This window comes from Hippopotamus amphibius, chromosome 2, assembly GCF_030028045.1.
Source record: "Hippopotamus amphibius kiboko isolate mHipAmp2 chromosome 2, mHipAmp2.hap2, whole genome shotgun sequence".
Taxonomy (NCBI): Eukaryota; Metazoa; Chordata; class Mammalia; order Artiodactyla; family Hippopotamidae; genus Hippopotamus; species Hippopotamus amphibius.
Genome location: NC_080187.1, coordinates 21497339 through 21517825, shown reverse-complemented (window position 1 = coordinate 21517825; position 20487 = coordinate 21497339). Strand labels below are relative to the sequence as shown.

At 41.8% G+C, this 20487-nt stretch overlaps 2 protein-coding genes across 3 annotated transcripts; one reads left to right on the top strand and one right to left on the bottom strand.

Moving 5' to 3' along the window:
* Window positions 1–60: 60 nt before the first annotated feature.
* Window positions 61–15133, top strand: PRPF4 (pre-mRNA processing factor 4). Of its 2 annotated transcripts, none has more exons than XM_057723153.1 (14): window positions 61–203; window positions 970–1147; window positions 2406–2592; window positions 5340–5427; window positions 5811–5890; window positions 6068–6161; window positions 7203–7297; window positions 8734–8792; window positions 9237–9360; window positions 10662–10751; window positions 13147–13269; window positions 13381–13488; window positions 13579–13697; window positions 14228–15133. In XM_057723153.1, exons 1-14 carry the CDS (start codon window positions 177–179, stop codon window positions 14419–14421), a joined length of 1566 nt encoding a protein of 521 aa, XP_057579136.1. In that variant the 5' UTR covers window positions 61–176; the 3' UTR covers window positions 14422–15133. The 2 variants fall into 2 exon arrangements, with proteins under 2 accessions (XP_057579136.1, XP_057579135.1); XM_057723152.1 differs by having other exon boundaries at window positions 93–203; window positions 967–1147.
* A 3805-nt stretch (window positions 15134–18938) lies between these two features.
* RNF183 (ring finger protein 183) lies at window positions 18939–19980 on the bottom strand. Its single transcript, XM_057723154.1, has one exon. The coding sequence runs from the start codon at window positions 19945–19947 to the stop codon at window positions 19375–19377; it is 573 nt and encodes a 190-aa protein (XP_057579137.1). The 5' UTR covers window positions 19948–19980; the 3' UTR covers window positions 18939–19374.
* Window positions 19981–20487: the final 507 nt, after the last annotated feature.

The following is a 20487-nucleotide window of genomic DNA, read 5'->3' as shown; positions in this document are numbered from 1 at the left end:
GCGCCCAGACTCTTTCCTACTACGATTCCCATCATGCTCCACGCCGCCCACGGCGCTGCGTCGTCCCTCCGCCCACTTCCGGTCGGTGTCGTAATTCCGCTTTGCTGGGCGCGCGGTGGACGGTCAGAAACGTAGAGCACGGCTTTCGCTGGGGTTTCGTGGCCCCGGAGCCCAGCATGGCTTCCTCACGAGCCTCCTCCACGGTACAGGTCTCAGCTCACTCTGGCAGGGAGCGCGGAGGGGTGGGGGTCCCTGCGGAACAGGGCCGTTAGGGAACGGGCTACGGAGGTGGAGGGCCAAGGAGGAAGGCTGCCAGACTCTGTCTGGTCTTAGAGAGCGAAGCAGTGTTTTGCTCATCCCCGAGTGCTTTCATATTTTAGCTCATTTTCACCTCTCACTACAACCCCGCAATGTAAATACCTCTTCCGTCTGGTTCAGAAACGGAGCTCCGAAAGGGAGTAGTGTCTTGACCAAGATTTATGACAGTATCAGACCTCTTAATTGTAACGAGGCCTCCTAACTTCATGTCTGCTGCTCCACGTCTGAAAACGTTTGAAATGTATAGACAGTAACTTTCTAATGTGGCCCCCTTACCATCGCGTTGGTTATTTCAGTTATCCTTGATATCGCCTGCGATGAGCAGTACCTCTGGAAGTTTCATAAAACCAAAGGAGAGATTGCACTTGCGGCCGAATGCAGTAAACATGTTCCAAAGCAAGACTTTGATAGAAAAATTACCGAGAGATATTCACTAGTTTTAATCCATCTTTTCCTATCTGCAAAACTTAAGTGATTGAGAGACTAGGACCAGCCCCAAATCAGGGAAGACGCATCATAACTGGTGTCCAGTTTGTCCTTTTCTTTGGGGAAGATATAGAATTGAAGCTCTGGATAAGCTTCATCCTTCTGGGAAGCCTAGTAAATTGCTAAGATTAAGCTTTAGGTTAATCCAGGTCTTTGATTTAGCAGGCAACCAAAACTAAGGCACCTGATGACTTAGTCGCTCCGGTTGTGAAGAAACCACACATCTATTATGGAAGTTTGGAAGAGAAGGAGAGGGAGCGCCTGGCCAAAGGAGAATCTGGGATTTTGGGAAAAGAAGGACTTAAAGCAGGAATTGAAGCAGGGAACATTAACATAACTTCTGGTAAGATGCAAACTGTGAGTCCATCTTTAACCTTTGGTGCTCAGATTTTCTAGGTAATGACTACCTTCCTAAACTTAGATATCACTAGTTTAGTGTCACAAAATTTCAGATATTAAACTTGCGTCTATCTAAGGCCATACGCTCTGCCTACCCTACTTAGTATCATCTGGAGAACCTTTTTCTTAAATCTTTTATACGGTTTTTTTCTGTGAATTGTTAGTAGTTTTACTAGGAATTTATTCATTGTGTATTTGGATTCAAATTGATTCCGTTTGTCTTCTGGAGATCTAGCATAGTTCTGGCATTGGTTTGGAGCTACAGTGGTTCATAATCTCCCTTTTTCAGTTCTCCAGTTATTTTTCACCCAAAATGAAATATCTCTTTTAAATCATAAAAGTAGTAGCCATTTTTATTTGGAAAGAAATCAAAATACAAGGTTTTTTTTCTGTAAATGAAACCATGATAAACAAATTGTTTTGTAACCTGGGTTTGTCATTCTGTATACTGTTGAGGATATTTTTTTCATGTTAGTAGCTAGTGGTCCACTATATTTTTAAAATAAAATTATTCATGTTTACCATGAGAAATTCAAACAGTACAGAGGGGTATGAAAAGACTTCTCTGCAGATAGGACTGCTGTCAAGTTTCTCATGGATCCTCCCACACATTTTCTTTTCTGTGCACATGCACTTTAGTGACTTTTTAAACCTTTTATGTTATTTTAAACATAACTGCATCACTACTACTCATTTTTCGTCAAAGTGCTTGTATTTGGTGTGAGTTTTAAAACTATCTGCTAGATTATCCAAAAAGCCTTACAGTCAAAGAATATCATTTTCGTGGTAATTATTTCCAATTTACTATTGTATTTGTCAGTGTATCTGTACTGAGACTGTTTCAGAGAGTAGCTTTGGCAGTTGTTAATGTTTCTATTTTATCATGGATAGAAAGCCTGGTTAACTTATTTGTGAAAGATGCTCCATACTCTTACTGTCTCATCAAGCTGTGTGTTTATGTAAGTGTAAGGTTGCCAAATGAAACAAGATTTTCCTGCCTTTTATTTTTTTCCTGCCTTTTAAAACGTCATTTAGTTTTCTGTGTTTAGCATACTTTAATAAACTGAGAAACTGTAGTTTGTAGTAGATTAGACAGTTAACTTTCCCTAGAGGCATACAGACTTCAATTGTAAGAAATTATTTCTTTCTGCCTATTTGAAGAAGATCTGTGATTATGCTGATGTTGCCTATTCTTTTTACAGGAGAAGTGTTTGAAATTGAAGAGCACATCAGTGAGCGACAGGCCGAAGTGTTAGCCGAGTTTGAGAGAAGGAAGCGAGCCCGGCAGATCAATGTTTCCACAGATGACTCAGAGGTCAAGGCTTGCCTTAGAGCCTTGGGGGAACCCATCACACTTTTTGGAGAGGGTCCTGCTGAAAGAAGAGAAAGGTGCCCTTTCTAAGTATTTACTCTTTTCTTTTTTAATCACAGGGTTCTAGTTCCAAATTTTAGTTGGTATTTGTAGCTAAAACTTTAATAGACTATCTCAGATGATGTTGACGGAATATTTTATTAAGTTGTGTTAATATGGTTTAGCCAGTAATCTAAGCCTTAGGCCAGTTTTTACTCCACTACTAATTTTTCTTTATAGATATGAAGAAGATGTTAACATGTTCCCTTCCTCTCCTCAGTATGGAGTTGTGAGTTGAGTAAGCATTTGTCATTAAGCTCTGAAAATTTAAACAACAGTCACATTCTGTGTCATTATGTCATAAGACATAATGATAAATGTTTTTTGGATGTTACTGAAAAGAGGCACTGTCCTCGTATAATGCACCTCTTCTGATTTGGAAGTTACAAAATCTCTTAGTGACAGGCTAGTCCTATGCAGTTATGTGGACCTGGCTGTCTACCTCTTCAGGACTTGGGGCTCAGCTATTCCTCACTTATTATTATTATATTTACTTTCTTAAGGCCCTTACTGCTCATTTACTCTTCAGCCTGCTGCACTGATTGACCACTGCCACATTGACATTGCTCTTTATTAAGGTTATCAGCTCTTTATCAGAAATAGCCCTGGTACACTGCCACCTGTTCCCTCCTTCAGACACTCCAGTTCCTTGGCTCTCACAAAACCAAATCATCCTGATTTTCCTCCTATTTCTCTAGCTGATTCATCTCAGCCTCTCTTTTCCCCCTGCCGAACCTTTATAAACTGCTGTTCTTTGCTCTTATCCCACACTAACCCTGAGTGATCAGCTCCATTCCCATGGCGTGGTGTACTGTGTATACATGCATGTGTATTTTAAAGACTCCCAGGTCTCTGTAGCCTGGATATTCTATAGGTACTCAATTTTCACCTATCTAAATTGAGCTCATCTGTTTTCCATCCTTTTCTTATTCTCCTTGCAAATAACAATACATCACACAGTTTTCAGTTGAAAACCTGCTCATCTTCTGCGTAACCCACCTGCAGTCTTGTCTATTCTGCTTCTGAAAGGTACCTCCAATGTGTCTTCTTTTCTCTACCTCCATTGCTTTCACATTTAGACTGTTGTAATAGCCCCAAATCTGTTGTGTTAATTGTTTGCTTAAAATCCTACAGTCTTCTTATTAAACTTAGAGTAAAAAACTCCTAATCATGCTCTCCATCCTTACCTTGTGCCAGTCTTCCTCACTTTACTAGACTTAGTAGCCATAATGGTTCTCCTGCGATACTCAAGCTCTTTTTCTGCCTTTCCACTTAATTTTTCTGCTTTTATCCCCCTCTCTTGCCTTTTAGAGCTTTGTTTATTGTTTTGGTTTCAGCATAAATGCCACCTCCTCAAAGAAGCCTTTCCTAACCCCTGACCCCTTGTAAAGTAAGTGCTGCCATTATGCTCTGTCAATGCTATGTTACTTTCTTAATAGCATTTCAGAAGGTTTACTTCTACTGTTTGTTGTTTGTCTTCTGCAACGGCAAAATCTGTCTTATTGTGTCCCTTAGATGAATGTCTTGAGTCCCAACTGCCACTGACTTAGTTCAGTCCATTAAGACTCAGGGGAGGGCTTCCTAGGTGGCGCAGTGGTTAAGAATCCACCTGACAATGCAGAGATCACGGGTTCGATCCCAGCTCCAGGAAAATCCCACATGCCGCGGAGCAACTAAGCTCGTGTGCCAAAAAAAAAAAAAGAATGGAAAGACTCAGGGGAATGCAGGCGGCCTGGGTTCGGTTCCTGGTCAGGGAACTAGATCCCACATGCATGCTGCAACTAAGAGTGCGCATGCCACAACTAAGACCCAGTGCAACCACATAAGTAAATAAATAAATAAAAAGACTCAGGGGATACAGTAGTATGCTGTCTGATTTCTGTGTCTTTGTTCTTCCCTCTTCAGTCCACACTCCATACTTTTCCAGGGGTCTTTCTCAAATGTAAACCCTCTTTACCACAGCATTAGGAGCTCTTAGTGACCTGGCCCCTGGTTAGATTTGCAACCTTATCTCTCACCAGCCCTTTCCCAGTACTCCACACTCCAGCTGCATTGAATTGTGATTCCAAGCTCAGCATGTTTTTCTTGCCTCCAGGCCTTTACATTTGTTGACCCTTCTGCCTCAACTGTCCTTTCCCATTCTTGACCCATTGACTTGATTACTTGAGGACTCAGTTTAGATAACGTCTTCTCCATGAAGCCTTCCCTGATTCCCTCCGAACCTAGGTTGTTTACTCCTTTTTGATTCCCCTTAGCACCATGCGCTTACCACTGTCATAATACTTAATGTAATGTACTCTAGTTCCCCAGTACTTTCTGAATGTCCTGTCCACCCCCCCACTCCCTCACCCCCCACTATGCAACTTGAAATCAAGGACTGTTTCTTAGTCATTTTTTATACTTAGCACCTGAGCAGTATTCAGCACACTGTGGCATTGAGTGAAGGTTGTCTGTATTCACAGCCCAAGTGGTAGCAGTGTTGGGGCTAGTTGACTCTAAGTTGAACAGGGTTATTGCTTTTAGTTCTATTTAGGGAATCTTCAAATATAAAGACTATTGACTGAAGGAAATCACACTGGAAGTTCAGGCATCACAACTTGACCCTTAAAGAAGGTTGCTTGGGATTTGAATGGTGAGAGAGTTAGGGCAAGCTTGCTCCCTTCTTAGCTACACTTTTCACAATCTTATCTCAATTCTGTTTAAATTCTGACCTTTTTTGTTACAGGTTAAGAAATATCCTTTCAGTGGTCGGTACTGATGCCTTAAAAAAGACGAAAAAAGATGATGAGAAATCAAAGAAGTCCAAAGAAGAGGTAAAATGTGTCTTTGACTTCATAGTATAAACATGCAGGAAACAAAGTTCTCTCATTTTCTGTTTTCAGTAGCATGGGGTCAGAGGGGAGTTGTAGACTCTACTCTTCAGGAATAGTTGTTGGCAATAGTTTGTGGTTCTTTTGTAGGTATAAATGGAGGTAAGTGAGTTTCCTGTTCAGGAACGAACCGTAGAATTTGTGGTGTCACTTTTAACAAAGAGCCAGAAACTGTCCAAATAACAGGAGAGAGCACATATACCTGGTTTCATCCTGTTGCTGAACTAATTCATCTTTTTCCTGGGCAGTTACAAAGGAAATTGATAGCTATGAAAAGGGCAGGAGTGCTTCAAACTTGACATTTCTGCTCTTAATTTAACTTTCAGTATCAGCAAACCTGGTACCATGAAGGACCAAACAGCCTGAAGGTTGCTAGACTGTGGATTGCTAATTACTCGCTGCCCAGGTAAGGAGAGCCTCAAGAAGGAGAAAGAATCCTACTTTTTCTTATTTCCTCTCAAGGACTGAGGATCTGCTTTATAATGACTGTGGTTGTTAATTGAAATTGAGTGGTAAAGACTTGAGTGGACCTTTGTTTCCAACCCATTTGCTCAGGGTTAATAATGTTGTTTCTGTGTCACAGGGCAATGAAACGCTTGGAAGAGGCCCGTCTTCATAAAGAGATTCCTGAGACAACTAGAACCTCCCAGATGCAAGAGCTGCACAAATCTCTCCGGGTAAGATGCTCTCAGCAATTGTCCAATATGTTAAAGATTCTCTTTTTTTTTTGATTAATTAATTTTTTAAGTACTTTTATTGAGATATAATTGACATACAATAAACTGCATGTGTTTAACATGTACAATTTGATTTTCTTTTTCTTATTAGTAATGTATATATGGCAATCCCAATCTCCCAAATCATCCCACCCCCAAACCCTCCCCCTCCCCCCCAACTTGGTGTCCATATGTTTGTTCTCTACATCTGTGTCTCTGTTTCTGCTTTGCAAACTGGTTGATGTGTACCATTTTTCTATATTCCACATATATGTGTTAATATGCAATATTTGTTCTTCTCTTTCTGACTTACTTCACTCTGTATGACAATCTCTAGGTCCAGCCATGTCTCTACAAATGTCCCAATTTCATTCCTTTTTGTGGCTGAGTAATATTCCATTGTACATATGTACCACATCTTCTTTATCCATTCATCTGTTGATAGACATTTAGATTGCTTCCATGACCTGGCTGTTGTAAGTAGTGCTGCAGTGAACATTGGGGTTAAAGATTCTTGAATGTTTATGAGATGTTCTACTCTGGCCCACCTCTAGCAAGTAAAGGCAGCTGTATTTATTCCTCTCTGCTTACACTGTTGCTGTTTGGGAGGAACCATCAGTTAAGGTGGCAGGGAACCTACCATACTTTGTACTGGGCAGAGGCCTATGGTTCTATGCTTTAATTCTCCCTTTTAATAGGTCAAACTGTGCTTTAGATCTCGTCATGGCTTTCCTGTTTATACTTAGCTGACACAGAAGCTAGTGATACTGAGACTAGCTTAAGATAGAAGACAGTATGCTGGAGTTCCAGATATGCCTCGAGTCCATTCATTCGTTTAAGTGTCTCATAACAAAAACAAAGGGGAGGAGGGAGGGTAGAAGAATCTTGGGGAGGGTTAAAACTGGAACGGTTTTTGGTTTTGTTTTTTTTTATGGTGGAAAAGCCAAGAAAGTCTTGGGTTAGCCGGTTAATGAACCTTTGTTTGTCTTTTTTTTTTTTAAGTCTTTGAATAATTTCTGCAGTCAGATTGGGGATGATCGGCCTATCTCCTACTGTCACTTTAGTCCCAATTCCAAAATGCTGGCCACCGCTTGTTGGTAAGTCCCATTTTACAGTGACTTTTTTTAAATGGGGTTCAGGGGGGAAAAATCAGTATTTGTCCTAGAAGGCCATTTCAGTACCATTTGCCTCTGCTTCTCATGATCACACCAAACTAGAGATGCTAGTGCTTATGCATTGTAAGCACTACAATACAGCCTTCAGTTAGCAATTCTTACTGTTCACAAGGGACCGCAGAGATCCGTGACGTGTCAGTCATGTTCTTGGCATTAGCATCATTTTGGAGCAGATATATAGTGAGCTTATAGACTAACTAGGATACACACCTTGATGTAACTTTTCTTTTTTGGTTCTGTGACCGAGGCAAGATACTTAATCTCTGTAAGCTTCAGTTTTATTATCTGTAAAGTGAGGCGAGATAATGCTTGTAAAACATTTTGCCTTGATAGTGCCTAGTATGTAGTAAGGACTCAGTAAACTTGAATTATTGTTTTTATCTTTATTTTGTTTTCTACTTGCCATCACATATGCAGCAAACTCTAGGATGTGATAACTTTGTTGTTTTGTTCTATTTAGTTATTTAATTGTTCTTGAGGAACATTGTGATCCAGTGAGGGCGAAACTCACTTGCGTTTGTACTCACAGAAACTACTTGACTAGGCAGACACTGAGACTGTGGTTCAGGAGAAAGCCAAGGACCTACACAGATCCCTCCACCTCTCCAAGCCTCAGTTACCTTCGTTATTAAGTAGAAAGGAGGATATGTGTAACCGACTCACTTTGCTGTACAGCAGAAACATTACATTGTAAATCAACTGTACCCCAGTAAAAAAATTAACTACAAAAAATAAAATAAAAATGAGGGGAAGAAAATAAAGTAGAAATGATCATTCCTGCCTTATATGTACCTCAGCAATCTGTTATAAGGATCACTTGGTGATAGATATGAAAGTAATTTGTTGGAAATTTTCCAAAGTAAAACATTTTTTAAAAAATTTAAGTACTTTGGGGACTTCCTTGGCGGTGCAGTGGTTGAGAATCTGTGTTTCCACTGCAGGGGGCACAGGTTTGATCCCTAGTTGGGGAACTAAGATCCTGCATGCCTCACAGTGCCTGCCCAAAAAAAGTACTTTGTAACCAACAAAATGCTATTCATATTTAAGGAGATAGTATCATTATTACTGTTATTGTTAGATAGTTTAATTTGTCCTAGCTTCCCTCAGAAATTGATCCAAAGGTTAAGAAGAAGAGCAACTTGTGCTATAATATTTACAGTCCAATAGAGGCCTCTGTTTGCATGAGGCCTGGATGTAGCTTTTTTCTCTAATCCTTTAAATGATAAGACTTTTTCTGTCTGCCACTGTAACATTTTTGGGGGGGGGGGGAGAAGAGATTGTCCTTTAGTAATATTACCAAGGTACCTTTTCCTTCCCAGACCAACCCTGGCTGAGATGCTTTCCTTTGTATTTGATAGGAGTGGGCTTTGCAAGCTCTGGTCTGTTCCTGATTGCAACCTCCTTCACACTCTTCGAGGTGAGTTCGAATCTTGCCTAAATCTCAGTCTTTTTTCCCAGTGTGAACTCTGTCGAGCAGTACAGCTCTAAAACTATGCCTGCCGGTCAGACCCAGTACACACAAGAATAATTCTTGATTTGGTTTGACTTGGTTTGGTTTTCTTTGACTGCAGGGCTGCGTGATAATGTCTTCATAGGCATACCACTTTTCTCTCACATCCAGCCCCATGCTGGCATTTAGTCTCTAAACCAAGCAACATTTTTTTGTGCATCTCACTTTTTTTAAATGTCATTTATAGAAGTTAAAACAGTTCAGTTTTTTAATAGCTGAACAGCTATTTTAATACTCTCTAAGTCCACACATCCTCTGATATGTGTATATGTAATATTCGTCCTTGTCTGTAGTTACACTTAAGTTATAAGGGAGCAGGACCTCTGATTTTCATCTCTTACACTCCTTCAGGCCATAACACAAACGTGGGAGCAGTTGTATTCCATCCGAAATCCACTGTTTCCTTGGACCAAAAAGATGTCAATCTGGCCTCTTGTGCTGCTGATGGTTCTGTGAAGCTTTGGAGCCTTGACAGGTGAATACTACCGTTCTGTCCACACTGCAGTCACTAAAGTAAATAGTTGATTAGTTGGGACCTAAAAATCTGGCATTTAACCCCAGAGACACTCTTAGGAGTCAAGGTAACTTGGTGTGAAAATAGAATGGAGGATTTTTTCCTTAGACCTTTTCTCACCAGAGGAGTTGTGTTGGGTTTTCCGTCCTTGTTAACGTCGTACCTTGATTTTTACCTCTAACATAGTGGCCACTGTTTCCCGGCTCCAGTTATTCTGGAAAGAGCCGTTATACCTCCCATGCAATAGAGTGACATTATAGAAATGCACTATTTGGTAGATTGACTAAAAATAATACTCTAGACAGCACATGGGTTCTTAGCAAACAGCCACAGGGGAGAGGAAGGAGGTTCTGTCTGGCAGTATTGCCAAGGAAGTGATGTCTCCTCCCAATAGCATCATCCTTTACCTAGACTATATTTTCCAATTACATCAGTTTGGTGTTTTGTTTTGTTTTTTTAATGTGTTTGTGATTATTGTTTTCCAGTAAATTTTTGGAAGCACCTTGTTGCCTAATAGACATCTGAATTCAGTTGCTTAGTTTTCTTTCTTTGGGAAAGCACATGAGGCTTTTGTTCCAGGATTTTGTGAGGAGCTAATTAGTGTCTCCACTCTTTGCCAGACAGGATCTTACCTGTGAACACAGCAAATTTTAATTGGCTTTGGTAATACATAGCAATATTTGTTCCCCTAGGGCTTTGATTAGTTCTGTGTATGCATATTGACAAAGTTCCCTTTTTAATTGCCCTCTTTAGGGTCCATGTTTATCTCCTTTTGCTGGTGTCCAGATCTTCTTTCTGTTGTTGCTGGTAGTAGAATTTAATGGCCACCTAAAGGATACTAAGCCTCTGTTTAGGAGTTCCTTCTTTCATGTGGAAGTTTGAGATAAATTTATCTGTAATCCACTTGTGCCAGAACTGTCTGACCTAGCCTCACATTGCTATCAAAGTATGTTTAATCATAAGTGAAATGGCATTAAGAGTTTATTAACATAGTGAATTGAAATAGAAAGACAGTGTTTATTGAAGTGTCATGGGCAGTTTTGCCCTGTGGGCACATGAAATAGTCCCAAAACTTTCATAACGTTGGAAATTGAGTTAAAACTATCGTTAGCCCTAAAATTTTAATGAATTACAAGTTTAGTTACAATTTGGCTTGTCAGACCATGCAGAATGGGTGCATATGTGCTCAACAGTTAATAAATTCAGTGAATATTTACATGACTGTAAAATAGTTTACTTACATACATTTGGTTCCTTTTCAGTGATGAACCAGTGGCAGATATTGAAGGCCATACAGTGCGCGTGGCCCGTGTAATGTGGCATCCATCAGGACGTTTCTTAGGTACCACCTGGTAAGCCGTCCTCTTATTGGTCTGTCCATACAGGCGTGTGGCATCTTGTTAACCTTTTATGGCTAAGCTGCCAAGTAAATGTTAGAGCGGATATCTTCAAGTAAGATTTCCTTGGACTGCAGTTAATCAGAATCAGAAAAGAATATGTGACCTAGTTAGGGCCAAGTGTATTTGGTTTTAAATTACAGTTAATCTGAAATTAATAAACTAAAAACTGCCGGAAAACTAGAGCTTTTCCCTCTTTCTTGGCCAATACTAGAGGTGTTTTTTTTGTTTGTTTTGTTTTTTGCTATACAATATATTATAATTTCTCTGCTTACAAATCAGTCTCCTTTTCTGGTTCTGTAAATTCAGTGAGGCCAGAATCTGTTAAAGAATTTTTTGAGATACAATTTACATGCAGTGGAATGGATTTAAGTGTGTAATTCAGTCAGTCTTGACAAATGCATACGCTCATGTGACCCACATCCCTGTCATTGGAGGTCCAAGCGGATGAAAGGTGCCCACCAAACTGAGAAGGCATCTTGAGATCGAAAAATGAGGCCGGCAGTTCCATATAACCAATGGATTAGTTTATTAGAGGGTCACTCACTCACAGGGTGGGATCTGGCAGAGAGCGATCCAGATGCATTCACGGCTGCACTCCGAACCCCCAAGAGACCATTGGGGCAATTTTATAGTTAACCTAGGATATGGGGGTAAGTGCTTGGAAACAGGAAGTACATTGCTAAGTGAAGAATGGGTAACTAGTGGGTGCTGGATGTACATCAGCAAAGGTCTTCATCATTGTTTGAGGACTAACAGTGCATAGAGGCCACCTGGCCCTAATGATTATTAAACAATACCTATTAACTACAAAGCCCTTGACAACAGAAAAGTAATTTACCACACAATACCGTTCTGGGTAGGGTCAGCAAAAGGACGGGAGGAACTGTACGGGCCCAAGACGGCGTCAGTTATGCTCACAGCCATGCGCTTGTCAATAGAGAGAACATTTGCCTCACCCCAGGAAGCTCCCCCGTGCCCTTTCCCAGTCAGCTTCCCTTTCCAAAGCAGCCAGTGACCTGATTTCTGTCACCATAAATGAATGCTGCCTATTCATACTTTATGAACTCATTTGTGTCTGGTTTTTATTCAGCACAAGGTTTTTAGGATTCATTCATGTTGTTACATGTATCAGTAATTCCAAAGCTCTGCCACAGTTTGTTTATTCATTCTCCTGTTGATGGACACCGATGCTGTTTCCAGCTTTTGGCTGGAATAAAGCTCTTATAAATACTCTTGTACAGTGCTTTTTGTGGACTTGTTTTCTTTCCTTTCTCTTGAATAAATACCTAGGAATGCAGTTGCAAGGTTACAGGTATATTTAAAATATATATATATTTTTAATGAATTTATTTATTTATTTATTGGCTGCATTGGGTCTTTGTTGCTGTGTGCGGGCTTTTTTCTCCAGTTGCGGTGAGCAAGGGCTGCTCTTCGTTGTGGTGCGCAAACTTCTCATTACGGTGGCTTCTCTTGTTGTTGGGCACGGGCTCTAGGCACATGGGCTTCAGTAGTTGTGGCACACAGGCTCGGTAGTTGTGGCTTTCAGGCTTACTTGCTCTGCGGCATGTGGGATCCTCCCAGACCAGGGCTCGAACCCATGTCTCCTGCATTGGCAGGTGGATTCTTAACCACTGCGCCACCAGGGAAGTCCCTAGATGTATATTTAACATTTTCTAAACTTCCAAATGGTTTTCCATAGTGTTGGTACCATTTTACATTCCCAGAATTCTGGTTTACTTTTTCATATCCTTGCCAACATTTGGCGTTGTCAGTCTATTCATTTTGCCCAGTTTAGCAAGAATATAGTGGAATCTCATGGTTTCAGTTTTTATTACTCTGATGACTGTTGGTGTTGAGTACTTTGCATATGCTTATTGACTATTTGTATATTCTTTTTTGTTCAATGTCCAGGTGCATTGCCCATTTTTTTTATTGAGGGCTTTTTGTTTGTTTTGTCTTTATTTCCACATATATTACTGTTCTGCCATCATTTACTGAAATTGCTTTGATGGCTTCATTGAAAATCATTTGACCATGTATATGTGGGCCTATTTCTATACTCTCTATTCTATTCTATTGATCTGTTTGTTTGTGATTGGTTTTTATATGCCCAGCATTCAGTTTAGGACCCAGTAAATGCTCAGTGAATGGAAGGACATAACAGTGAAATTGGAGGAAGAAAGAAGGCAACAGAATCTTTTCTGGGCCATTCTAAGAGAATTCTGTTTTTAAAATAGCCACTAAAGTCGGTTTACAGGAACTGTGGTTTCCCAGTTAGCACCCAAGACATATGGGAACATTATAGGAACTGAATATCTGCTGGTTAATTGTTAGTTTGACTTTTTAGCTATGACCGTTCATGGCGCTTGTGGGATTTGGAGGCTCAAGAGGAGATCCTGCATCAGGAAGGCCACAGCATGGGTGTGTATGACATTGCCTTCCATCAAGATGGCTCTTTGGCTGGCACTGGGTAAGGCTTCTTCCACAAAGCTAGGGGCACCTCAGCAGTCTCACCTCTTACGTATGCCTGCTTCCACAGAGAACTGGATTCAAAATGTTCATTCATAAATTATTTTGTCAGGGGACTGGATGCATTTGGTCGAGTTTGGGACCTGCGCACAGGACGTTGTATCATGTTCCTAGAAGGTCACCTGAAGGAAATCTATGGAATAAATTTCTCCCCCAATGGGTAAATAAGCTTGTTGAATGAGGGGTGGAGAGGGTTATTGGTCAGAAAGTACCCTTTGTTTCTAACTTCCGTACTACATCTGATCCACAGCTACCACATTGCAACTGGCAGTGGCGACAACACCTGCAAAGTGTGGGACCTTCGACAGCGGCGTTGTGTCTATACCATTCCTGCCCATCAGAACTTAGTGACGGGTGTCAAGTTTGAGCGTAAGCTTTCCTCCTGTTGTAGGCCTAATTACAAGACAGACAGATTGCACTTCTGAGGAATGCAGGCTGGGTGTTAGCTTACCTTGGAAGTGGAACAGGAGAGAATTTGGACTCTATTGAAGGAGCAAAGTATAATCCCTTTCCCTCCAGCACACTTTCACATAGAGCTGTGACACGGCATGCTTCTTGTTCCTAGGAAGTAACGAAGACTTCCATGAATGTTTTGCTTCATTTTTTTTTTTCCATGGAAGCTCCAAGCACTGAGTCCTTAATATTATTCTGAATAGGTTGTCTATCAAGGAAAGAGCCAAAAGACCTTAATAATGTTATTTGTTTCCCTAAGTCTGCCTGTAGTCGTCCTCTTTTTCATAGAGGCCTAGTAGGAATACAGATGAGAGTGTTGGGTTTTTCTGAATGCGGAAATACCTTCTTTTTCAAAGGAGCATACTCTGGAAGATTTGGGGTCTTTTATTTTCTTATGCTCTTTTGAGTACTTGAATTCCTGAAGCAATTCCCCTTTTCTTTCGTAGCTATCCATGGGAATTTCTTGCTTACTGGTGCCTATGATAACACAGCCAAGATCTGGACCCACCCAGGCTGGTCCCCACTGAAGACTCTGGCCGGCCATGAAGGCAAAGTGATGGGCCTAGACATTTCTTCCGACGGGCAGCTCATAGCCACTTGTTCATACGACAGGACCTTCAAGCTCTGGATGGCTGAATAGGCAGGACCATGGAAGAAGGATTCTAGCCTCACTCTCTCTTTAGAGTCATTTTCAAAAGAAAGGAATTGATGTGTTTTGTTCTATCATGTATTTTGCCAATTACCATGTGTAGATCCTTAAAAGAATTGGATTTCCATGTCAGCTGCCACTTCAGGCAGGCAGCCCAGTCCCTGGGTATTGGTGAACCTTTTTCATGGTTGAAATTTTAATTTTCATCTTCAAGCCCTGCTATAAACTTTGTAGACGTTGTTTTTATTAATCTTCTGTTTGAACGCCCTGTTGCTTCCCTCACAGCACTTGGGACTGTGACTGACTCCGTTTTTAATTCTTGAAACTTGGCTTTCGTTACATGGTACATGCTTCAGGACTACATGTGAACCAGAGAGCAAGGTGGCTGGACTGTGTTCTGGAAGCCCTCGAGTAGAGAGGCACATCTCACCATGCACTGGCTAAACAGTGCCTGACAGAGTGAGAACCCTGAGAATGGGAGGTGAAGAAGCAGACCACAGCTATGCTCAGGGTTCTGCAGTGGAGAAGATTTTACCTCTTCCTGATGAGTTCACTTGGATTGCTAACTGTATCGGGAAGCTCAGAACTGAACATTTGCCCCGTCAGAAAATGTCTTCCATTTTGCTTTGAAGTTTGACGTCCTTTGTGTTACCCAAAAGCTAGGCCATTGTGTCAAGATACAATGAAATTTTTAGAAAGCAAACGTGATGTCTCTATTGTGCAAGTTCTTTTCTGTTGGTAATTGAAAGGATGTACCCTTCATGTCGAAGTAACTCTGGAAAAAAATCCCTAATGGGTATTCTAAACATAAACTTTTTTTTTTCTTTATTACACACTTGCTACAGAGTAAAATCCTATTTAAAAAACTGTTCTTTAAAGAATTATTTTGCATAGTTAAGCATTTTGTGAATCCCAGGCATTGGTCCACAGAGGTCCCTTTTTTTTAGTTTGAGATGTAACAAATGATCTCAAGCATGGCTTACTCCAATTCTGTCTCCTTAGTAAGCATTCTGTTAGTAATTTTTTCAAAAAATAGAGGGCTGTTGCATTGTGGGCCAGACTGCCAGTGAACTGTATGTGGACTCTATAATTCTTACTCATTGGCCATGCAGCAGTTACCTTCAGCTCTTTCCACCCCAGGTATTCAACCACTGAACTCTGAAAGTACACAGTAAATTCACACAAAATAGAGGAATTGGCAAGAAGAAAGGATTATGTATAGAGAATTCAAGAAGGGCTTATATGATAGCTTCTCCTTGAGTGTTCAGAACACTTTCCTTTTGCTGTTCCAGGGAGGCTGAGAGTGACTTTGTCCGGCTCTTTTTTGCAAACTATGAATGTGTGATATGTAGCTAAATAGTCTGTTTAATCTGATTTCAGTGCATATCCTGTGTACATGTTAAACTTCTGGATTACTTCTGGAAGTGCTCCGTTGGGCACTTCTCTGTTGTTTAAGTATTAATGGGCTCTATTTCCTCCATAGTTAGCCATGAAAGGAACTTATTTTTCATTACTACCTTTGTAGTGTGTTTAAACTAATAATGAACATTAGTGTATTAGCATGCAGTTTTTGAATATAGTTTCTTAAAGATTTTCAGTTTTTCAAGTTGAAATTTTAGTATTTGTTCTATTAAATTTGTCTTTTTTTTTGGTGGTGGCAGGGGGGTTGTTCCAAGAGATTTAGAGGTAGCAACTGGGTGAAAACATTTCATCTAAGCCTTTGTCGAAACAAATGTCTTGCGGAATATACATTTCCTCACTGGAAATATTGTTAGAAAGCCTTTAGCTGAGGAGCATATACCAAGTGTGGCATTTCGTGCTGATGGTAAGGTAAAAATCACCACCATCACTTAACAGGACACTTAACTCTGTCTTAGAGGCACCAGGCACATTCAGAGATTTCATAGGGCTTTATCAGTAAAGCCCAACATACTCAATATATTGGCAACACTGACCAGACAGAAAAAACAGTCCAGCCAGCATGGCCTGTTTCCTGTTAAAAGCCTGAACTTTTTAACTGCTCTACCTTTTATATGTGTGTGTGTGTGTGTGTGTTTCTCTTTTTTGCCTTTTTTTTTGTGTGTGTATGTGGCATTTATTCCCAGGCCATAAATTTTTGTGTCTTCAGTTTCTCCTGGGATACCTTTTTCTTCTGTGCAACCTCCTCTTCTGGTTTAGGAACAATCCGTTCTTTTTCAGTGAGGATCTTCTCAGTGTGGCAGGGAGAGATCATGCGTGGATTGAACCGGTCATGAGCTCTGTAAATCCTGTACTGTGTCTTAGGGACTTTGTTCACCTGGATATGCTCAGTGACCAGAGAATCTACATCAAAGCCCTTCAGTTCAGCAATACTCTGCATTTTTGAGCATGTGCAGTAAAAATCAGCCCTCTTTTGGGGCCACCAACCCTGCGTCCAGCCCCACTGTTTGGCCTGGACACACCTACCAGCTCCACCATTGTAAGGACAGGATGCCACACACTGCCTCTGTAAAGTGACATCCTTCAGCTACTTGGTGGCTTTTCGGATGTGGGTATCCTTTATGGCCTGGACCATTTCACAAGTGTTCTTAAAGTGAACATGAAGATTTGAACCTCTTGATTTGAATGATTTTGTGGGGTTTTCTGGGTCAAGTGAATAGTGAACCATGTTTAGAGGTCACCTCAAGCCACTTACCGGAAAAGCCTGCTCTACCTTTTCTACTGTCCTTTTGATGATTCACTGCATCTCTTATTCTGACTTCATGCCAAAAGGAGTTAGTTTCACCATTCTACCTTGTGAATTTACAAGGAGCCTATAGTGTTATTCAACAAGAAACTATTTGCATTTTGGGACAGATGGTATTTTGTTGTATAGGAATGTCTTAGCATTGCAGCATATGTTAGCATCCCTGACTTCTGAGGTACTAACAGCCAGAAGCACAACCCACCCCTGCATTGGAGTACCAAAGATTTCTAAATGCTCTAGAAGGATGGCACTGCCCAACGTTAGAACTATTGAATGTGAAGACAGAAGATGCCACAGGGTTAAGTATATCCTTCCCTATCCCCAAATACTCAAAGCTGCGTCTTACTTGGTGAATCAGCCACTCCAAGAGTATACATTCTATTTTGATTGAAAGGCCTCTACCACATGCTAGCTGGGTGACCTTGAACAAGATAGCTAAACTTGAGGGAGCCTCAGTTTCATCTATGAAATAGGGGTGAAACCTGCTTAACTCAGGAGCAGTAGTCTCTAGCACAGAGGCAAGTGTTCCTTCCCGAGCTTCCCCCAGCTCCTCTCTCTCCCTCATGCTCTGAGAATATGGTGAGGTCATTGCCTAATTTACCCACCACAAGGTCAAGGAGCAAGGGTGTGTAAAGAAATGAAGTCAGTGGGGAGACATCAAGTCCCAGCTTTCGTGTAATTACCTTTGATGGCGCAAATGGAGAGGTAGGTGCTAGTCCCCTCGCAGGATGTGTAGACGGCTTTCCAGTTTCATGATGGAGAACTGTTTCTTCATGGTGGAGCTTAAGACTGGTTTTACTAAATGTGAAGTATGTATGTCTTGGCTATTTTGGAATATCTTGTACATTAAGGCCTCTAAGAGTTTATAGAAGCTAGTTTCATTAAACTCACAAAATGTTATTTAGAGCAAATAAAACCAACTCAGTTTCTGGCCTCTGAAAGCTTATCCTACAAATCCCAAAAAACAAATACTATCTTTTTGTGATGGTGTTTTAACTACTTTGAGATTATTTCATAGCCCTGAGCCACAGGCAGTATTAAAAGAGGGGAAACAGAAATCAGGGTTTTAGATACTGCAGAGGTGGCAACTTGTACTGAAGCAACATCCAAATTCTAGCTAGTTTTTCTTGGTTCCTAGATTCTGTCATATAAAATGAAAACCAGAGTCCCCTGCCTGCATGGCCTGGGATGGGCGCTAAGGCTTCTACTCTCTCTGGGGTTTCTGCCTTACCTTTTTTTTTTGGCTGTGCTGTGTGGCATGTGGAATATTAGTTCCCCTACCATGGATTGAAACTGTGCCCCCTGCAGTGGAAGCATGGCATCCTAACCTGGGCCGGCAGGGAAGTCCCTGCCTTACCTCTTAAGGCCAGAATTACAACGGCTGGAGGAGGGGAATCAGAGCATCAACCCACCCCCCCACCACACACACACACCCCAACCAGGAGGAATAAAAATCTTTTCCTCCAAATCCCAGCTTTCTTTTGAACCACTGACTCCGGTTTCTTTCACCTTTAAACTTTTGAACTCTTAACACTCCATAAACCACGTACAGACAAGAGGTTGTCTTGTGCAAGGAACAGCTGAGTGAACATGCCCTCCTTGCTGGTAAGGACTCTCTGTGCCACACCTGGCTAATCCTACCCTTCTCTTCCTCTAGTTCTGACAGAGGACCAGCGAACTGAGTGGTGAATGAATAAATGAGTGGAGGCCATCTTTACTGGGACTCGTGGCAAAACATCCAAAGAGAAAACTGAAAGAGGAAGACAAACACATTTGCTCACAATTGAAGTTCACCTTCCAAATTTTTTAGCAACAAATAGTAAAAAGAGCAACTCAAAAAAATGTGAACCGAGTTCCAAGCAGCTCCAGTAAGAAATGCAACTTGCTGTTTGGGCTGATCAGGTTCCTGGATACCATGGCCCAGCCCTTTGGCACAACTTGCTACATAGCTTTGTAATCACAGATCTGCTTCTCTGCCCTTCTTGACCCATGGTTCACACCCAGAGATCTCTTCGTATCTTTTTGCAGCCCGTTAGCCTTCAGAGGTTCTCATCCTAATAGGACTCCCTCCATTCCCAGAAGCAGATGCACAGGCTAGCTGACCCCTGGATTGTGAAAAAGAACAATACTACGAAGGAAGACGACCCCAAATGAGGCTCTGCAGTCCCCATACCCAGCAGCAGCCAAGAAAGACTTGGTTCTTTGTCTGGAACAGACACTCACCCCACACCCCAAAAAAACTGCTTGGTCCAAAAGATGGAGAAGATGAGTAAGAGAGTCACGCTGAGGATGACAGCCATCAGGTAGGCGAAGATCCGGAACTGCGGGTTGCGGAAACACTCCCTCAGAGAGTAGTGGCTGGGGATGGGGATGGGCATAGGCGTGGCGATAGGGGCCACGTCCTGCGGGGGCCCAGTGTGGCTCCCGGGCTCGGGGCCCAGGTCCAGCGTGTAGACCCGGGGCTGGCGCAGGAAGTAGCGGCTCTTGGGCTGGTCCTTGAGACAGAGCTGGCGGCCTTCCAGGATGACGTGGTGGGGCTCCAGGCGGAGCAGGGTGAGCACGGCAGTATCCGTGGGCAAGTCAGTGACAGGCTGTCCGGAGGCCAGCACCGTGGGCTGGCGACAGAGCGGGCACAGCAACCGGCGCCGGGCCGGAGTCACCAGGCTGAGGTGGGCCAGGCATTCCACACAGAAGGAGTGGCAGCAGTCCAGCACTTTGGGGGTGTGGAATGTGTTGTTGAAGGGGTTCCAGCAGACAGGGCACTCAGGCTCCAGGCCCTGCTGCTCAGCCATCCTCAGGCCAGACGCTGATGGACACTGGCAGGAGACGTCCTGGCAGAAAGGGAAAAGGAGCAAAGGAACACCCATTAAGCTCCATGCCTTTACTTGGCCCTAGCCTGTGTCCTGTGCGTTGTTAAAAGGTATTATCACCCACATTTCACAGATGAAAAAACTTAGGTTCACATAACAGCGTAAAGCAATTATACTCCAATAAAGAGCTAAAAAAACAAAACAAAACAAAGAAAACTTAGGTTCAAAAAGATGAAGCGAAATGAACTTACAAAACCAAAATAGAGTTACAGATATAGAAAACAAACTTATGGTTACCAGGGGGTAAGGGGGGGAGGGATAAATTGAGAGACTGGGATTGACATATACACACTTCTATATATAAAACAGATAACTAATAAGGACCTACTGTATAGCACAGGGAACTCTACTCAATACTCTGTAATGGCCTATATGGGAAAAGAATCTAAAAGACGAGTGGATATATGTATATGTATAACTGATTCACTTTGCTGTACACCTGAAACTAACACATCATTGTAT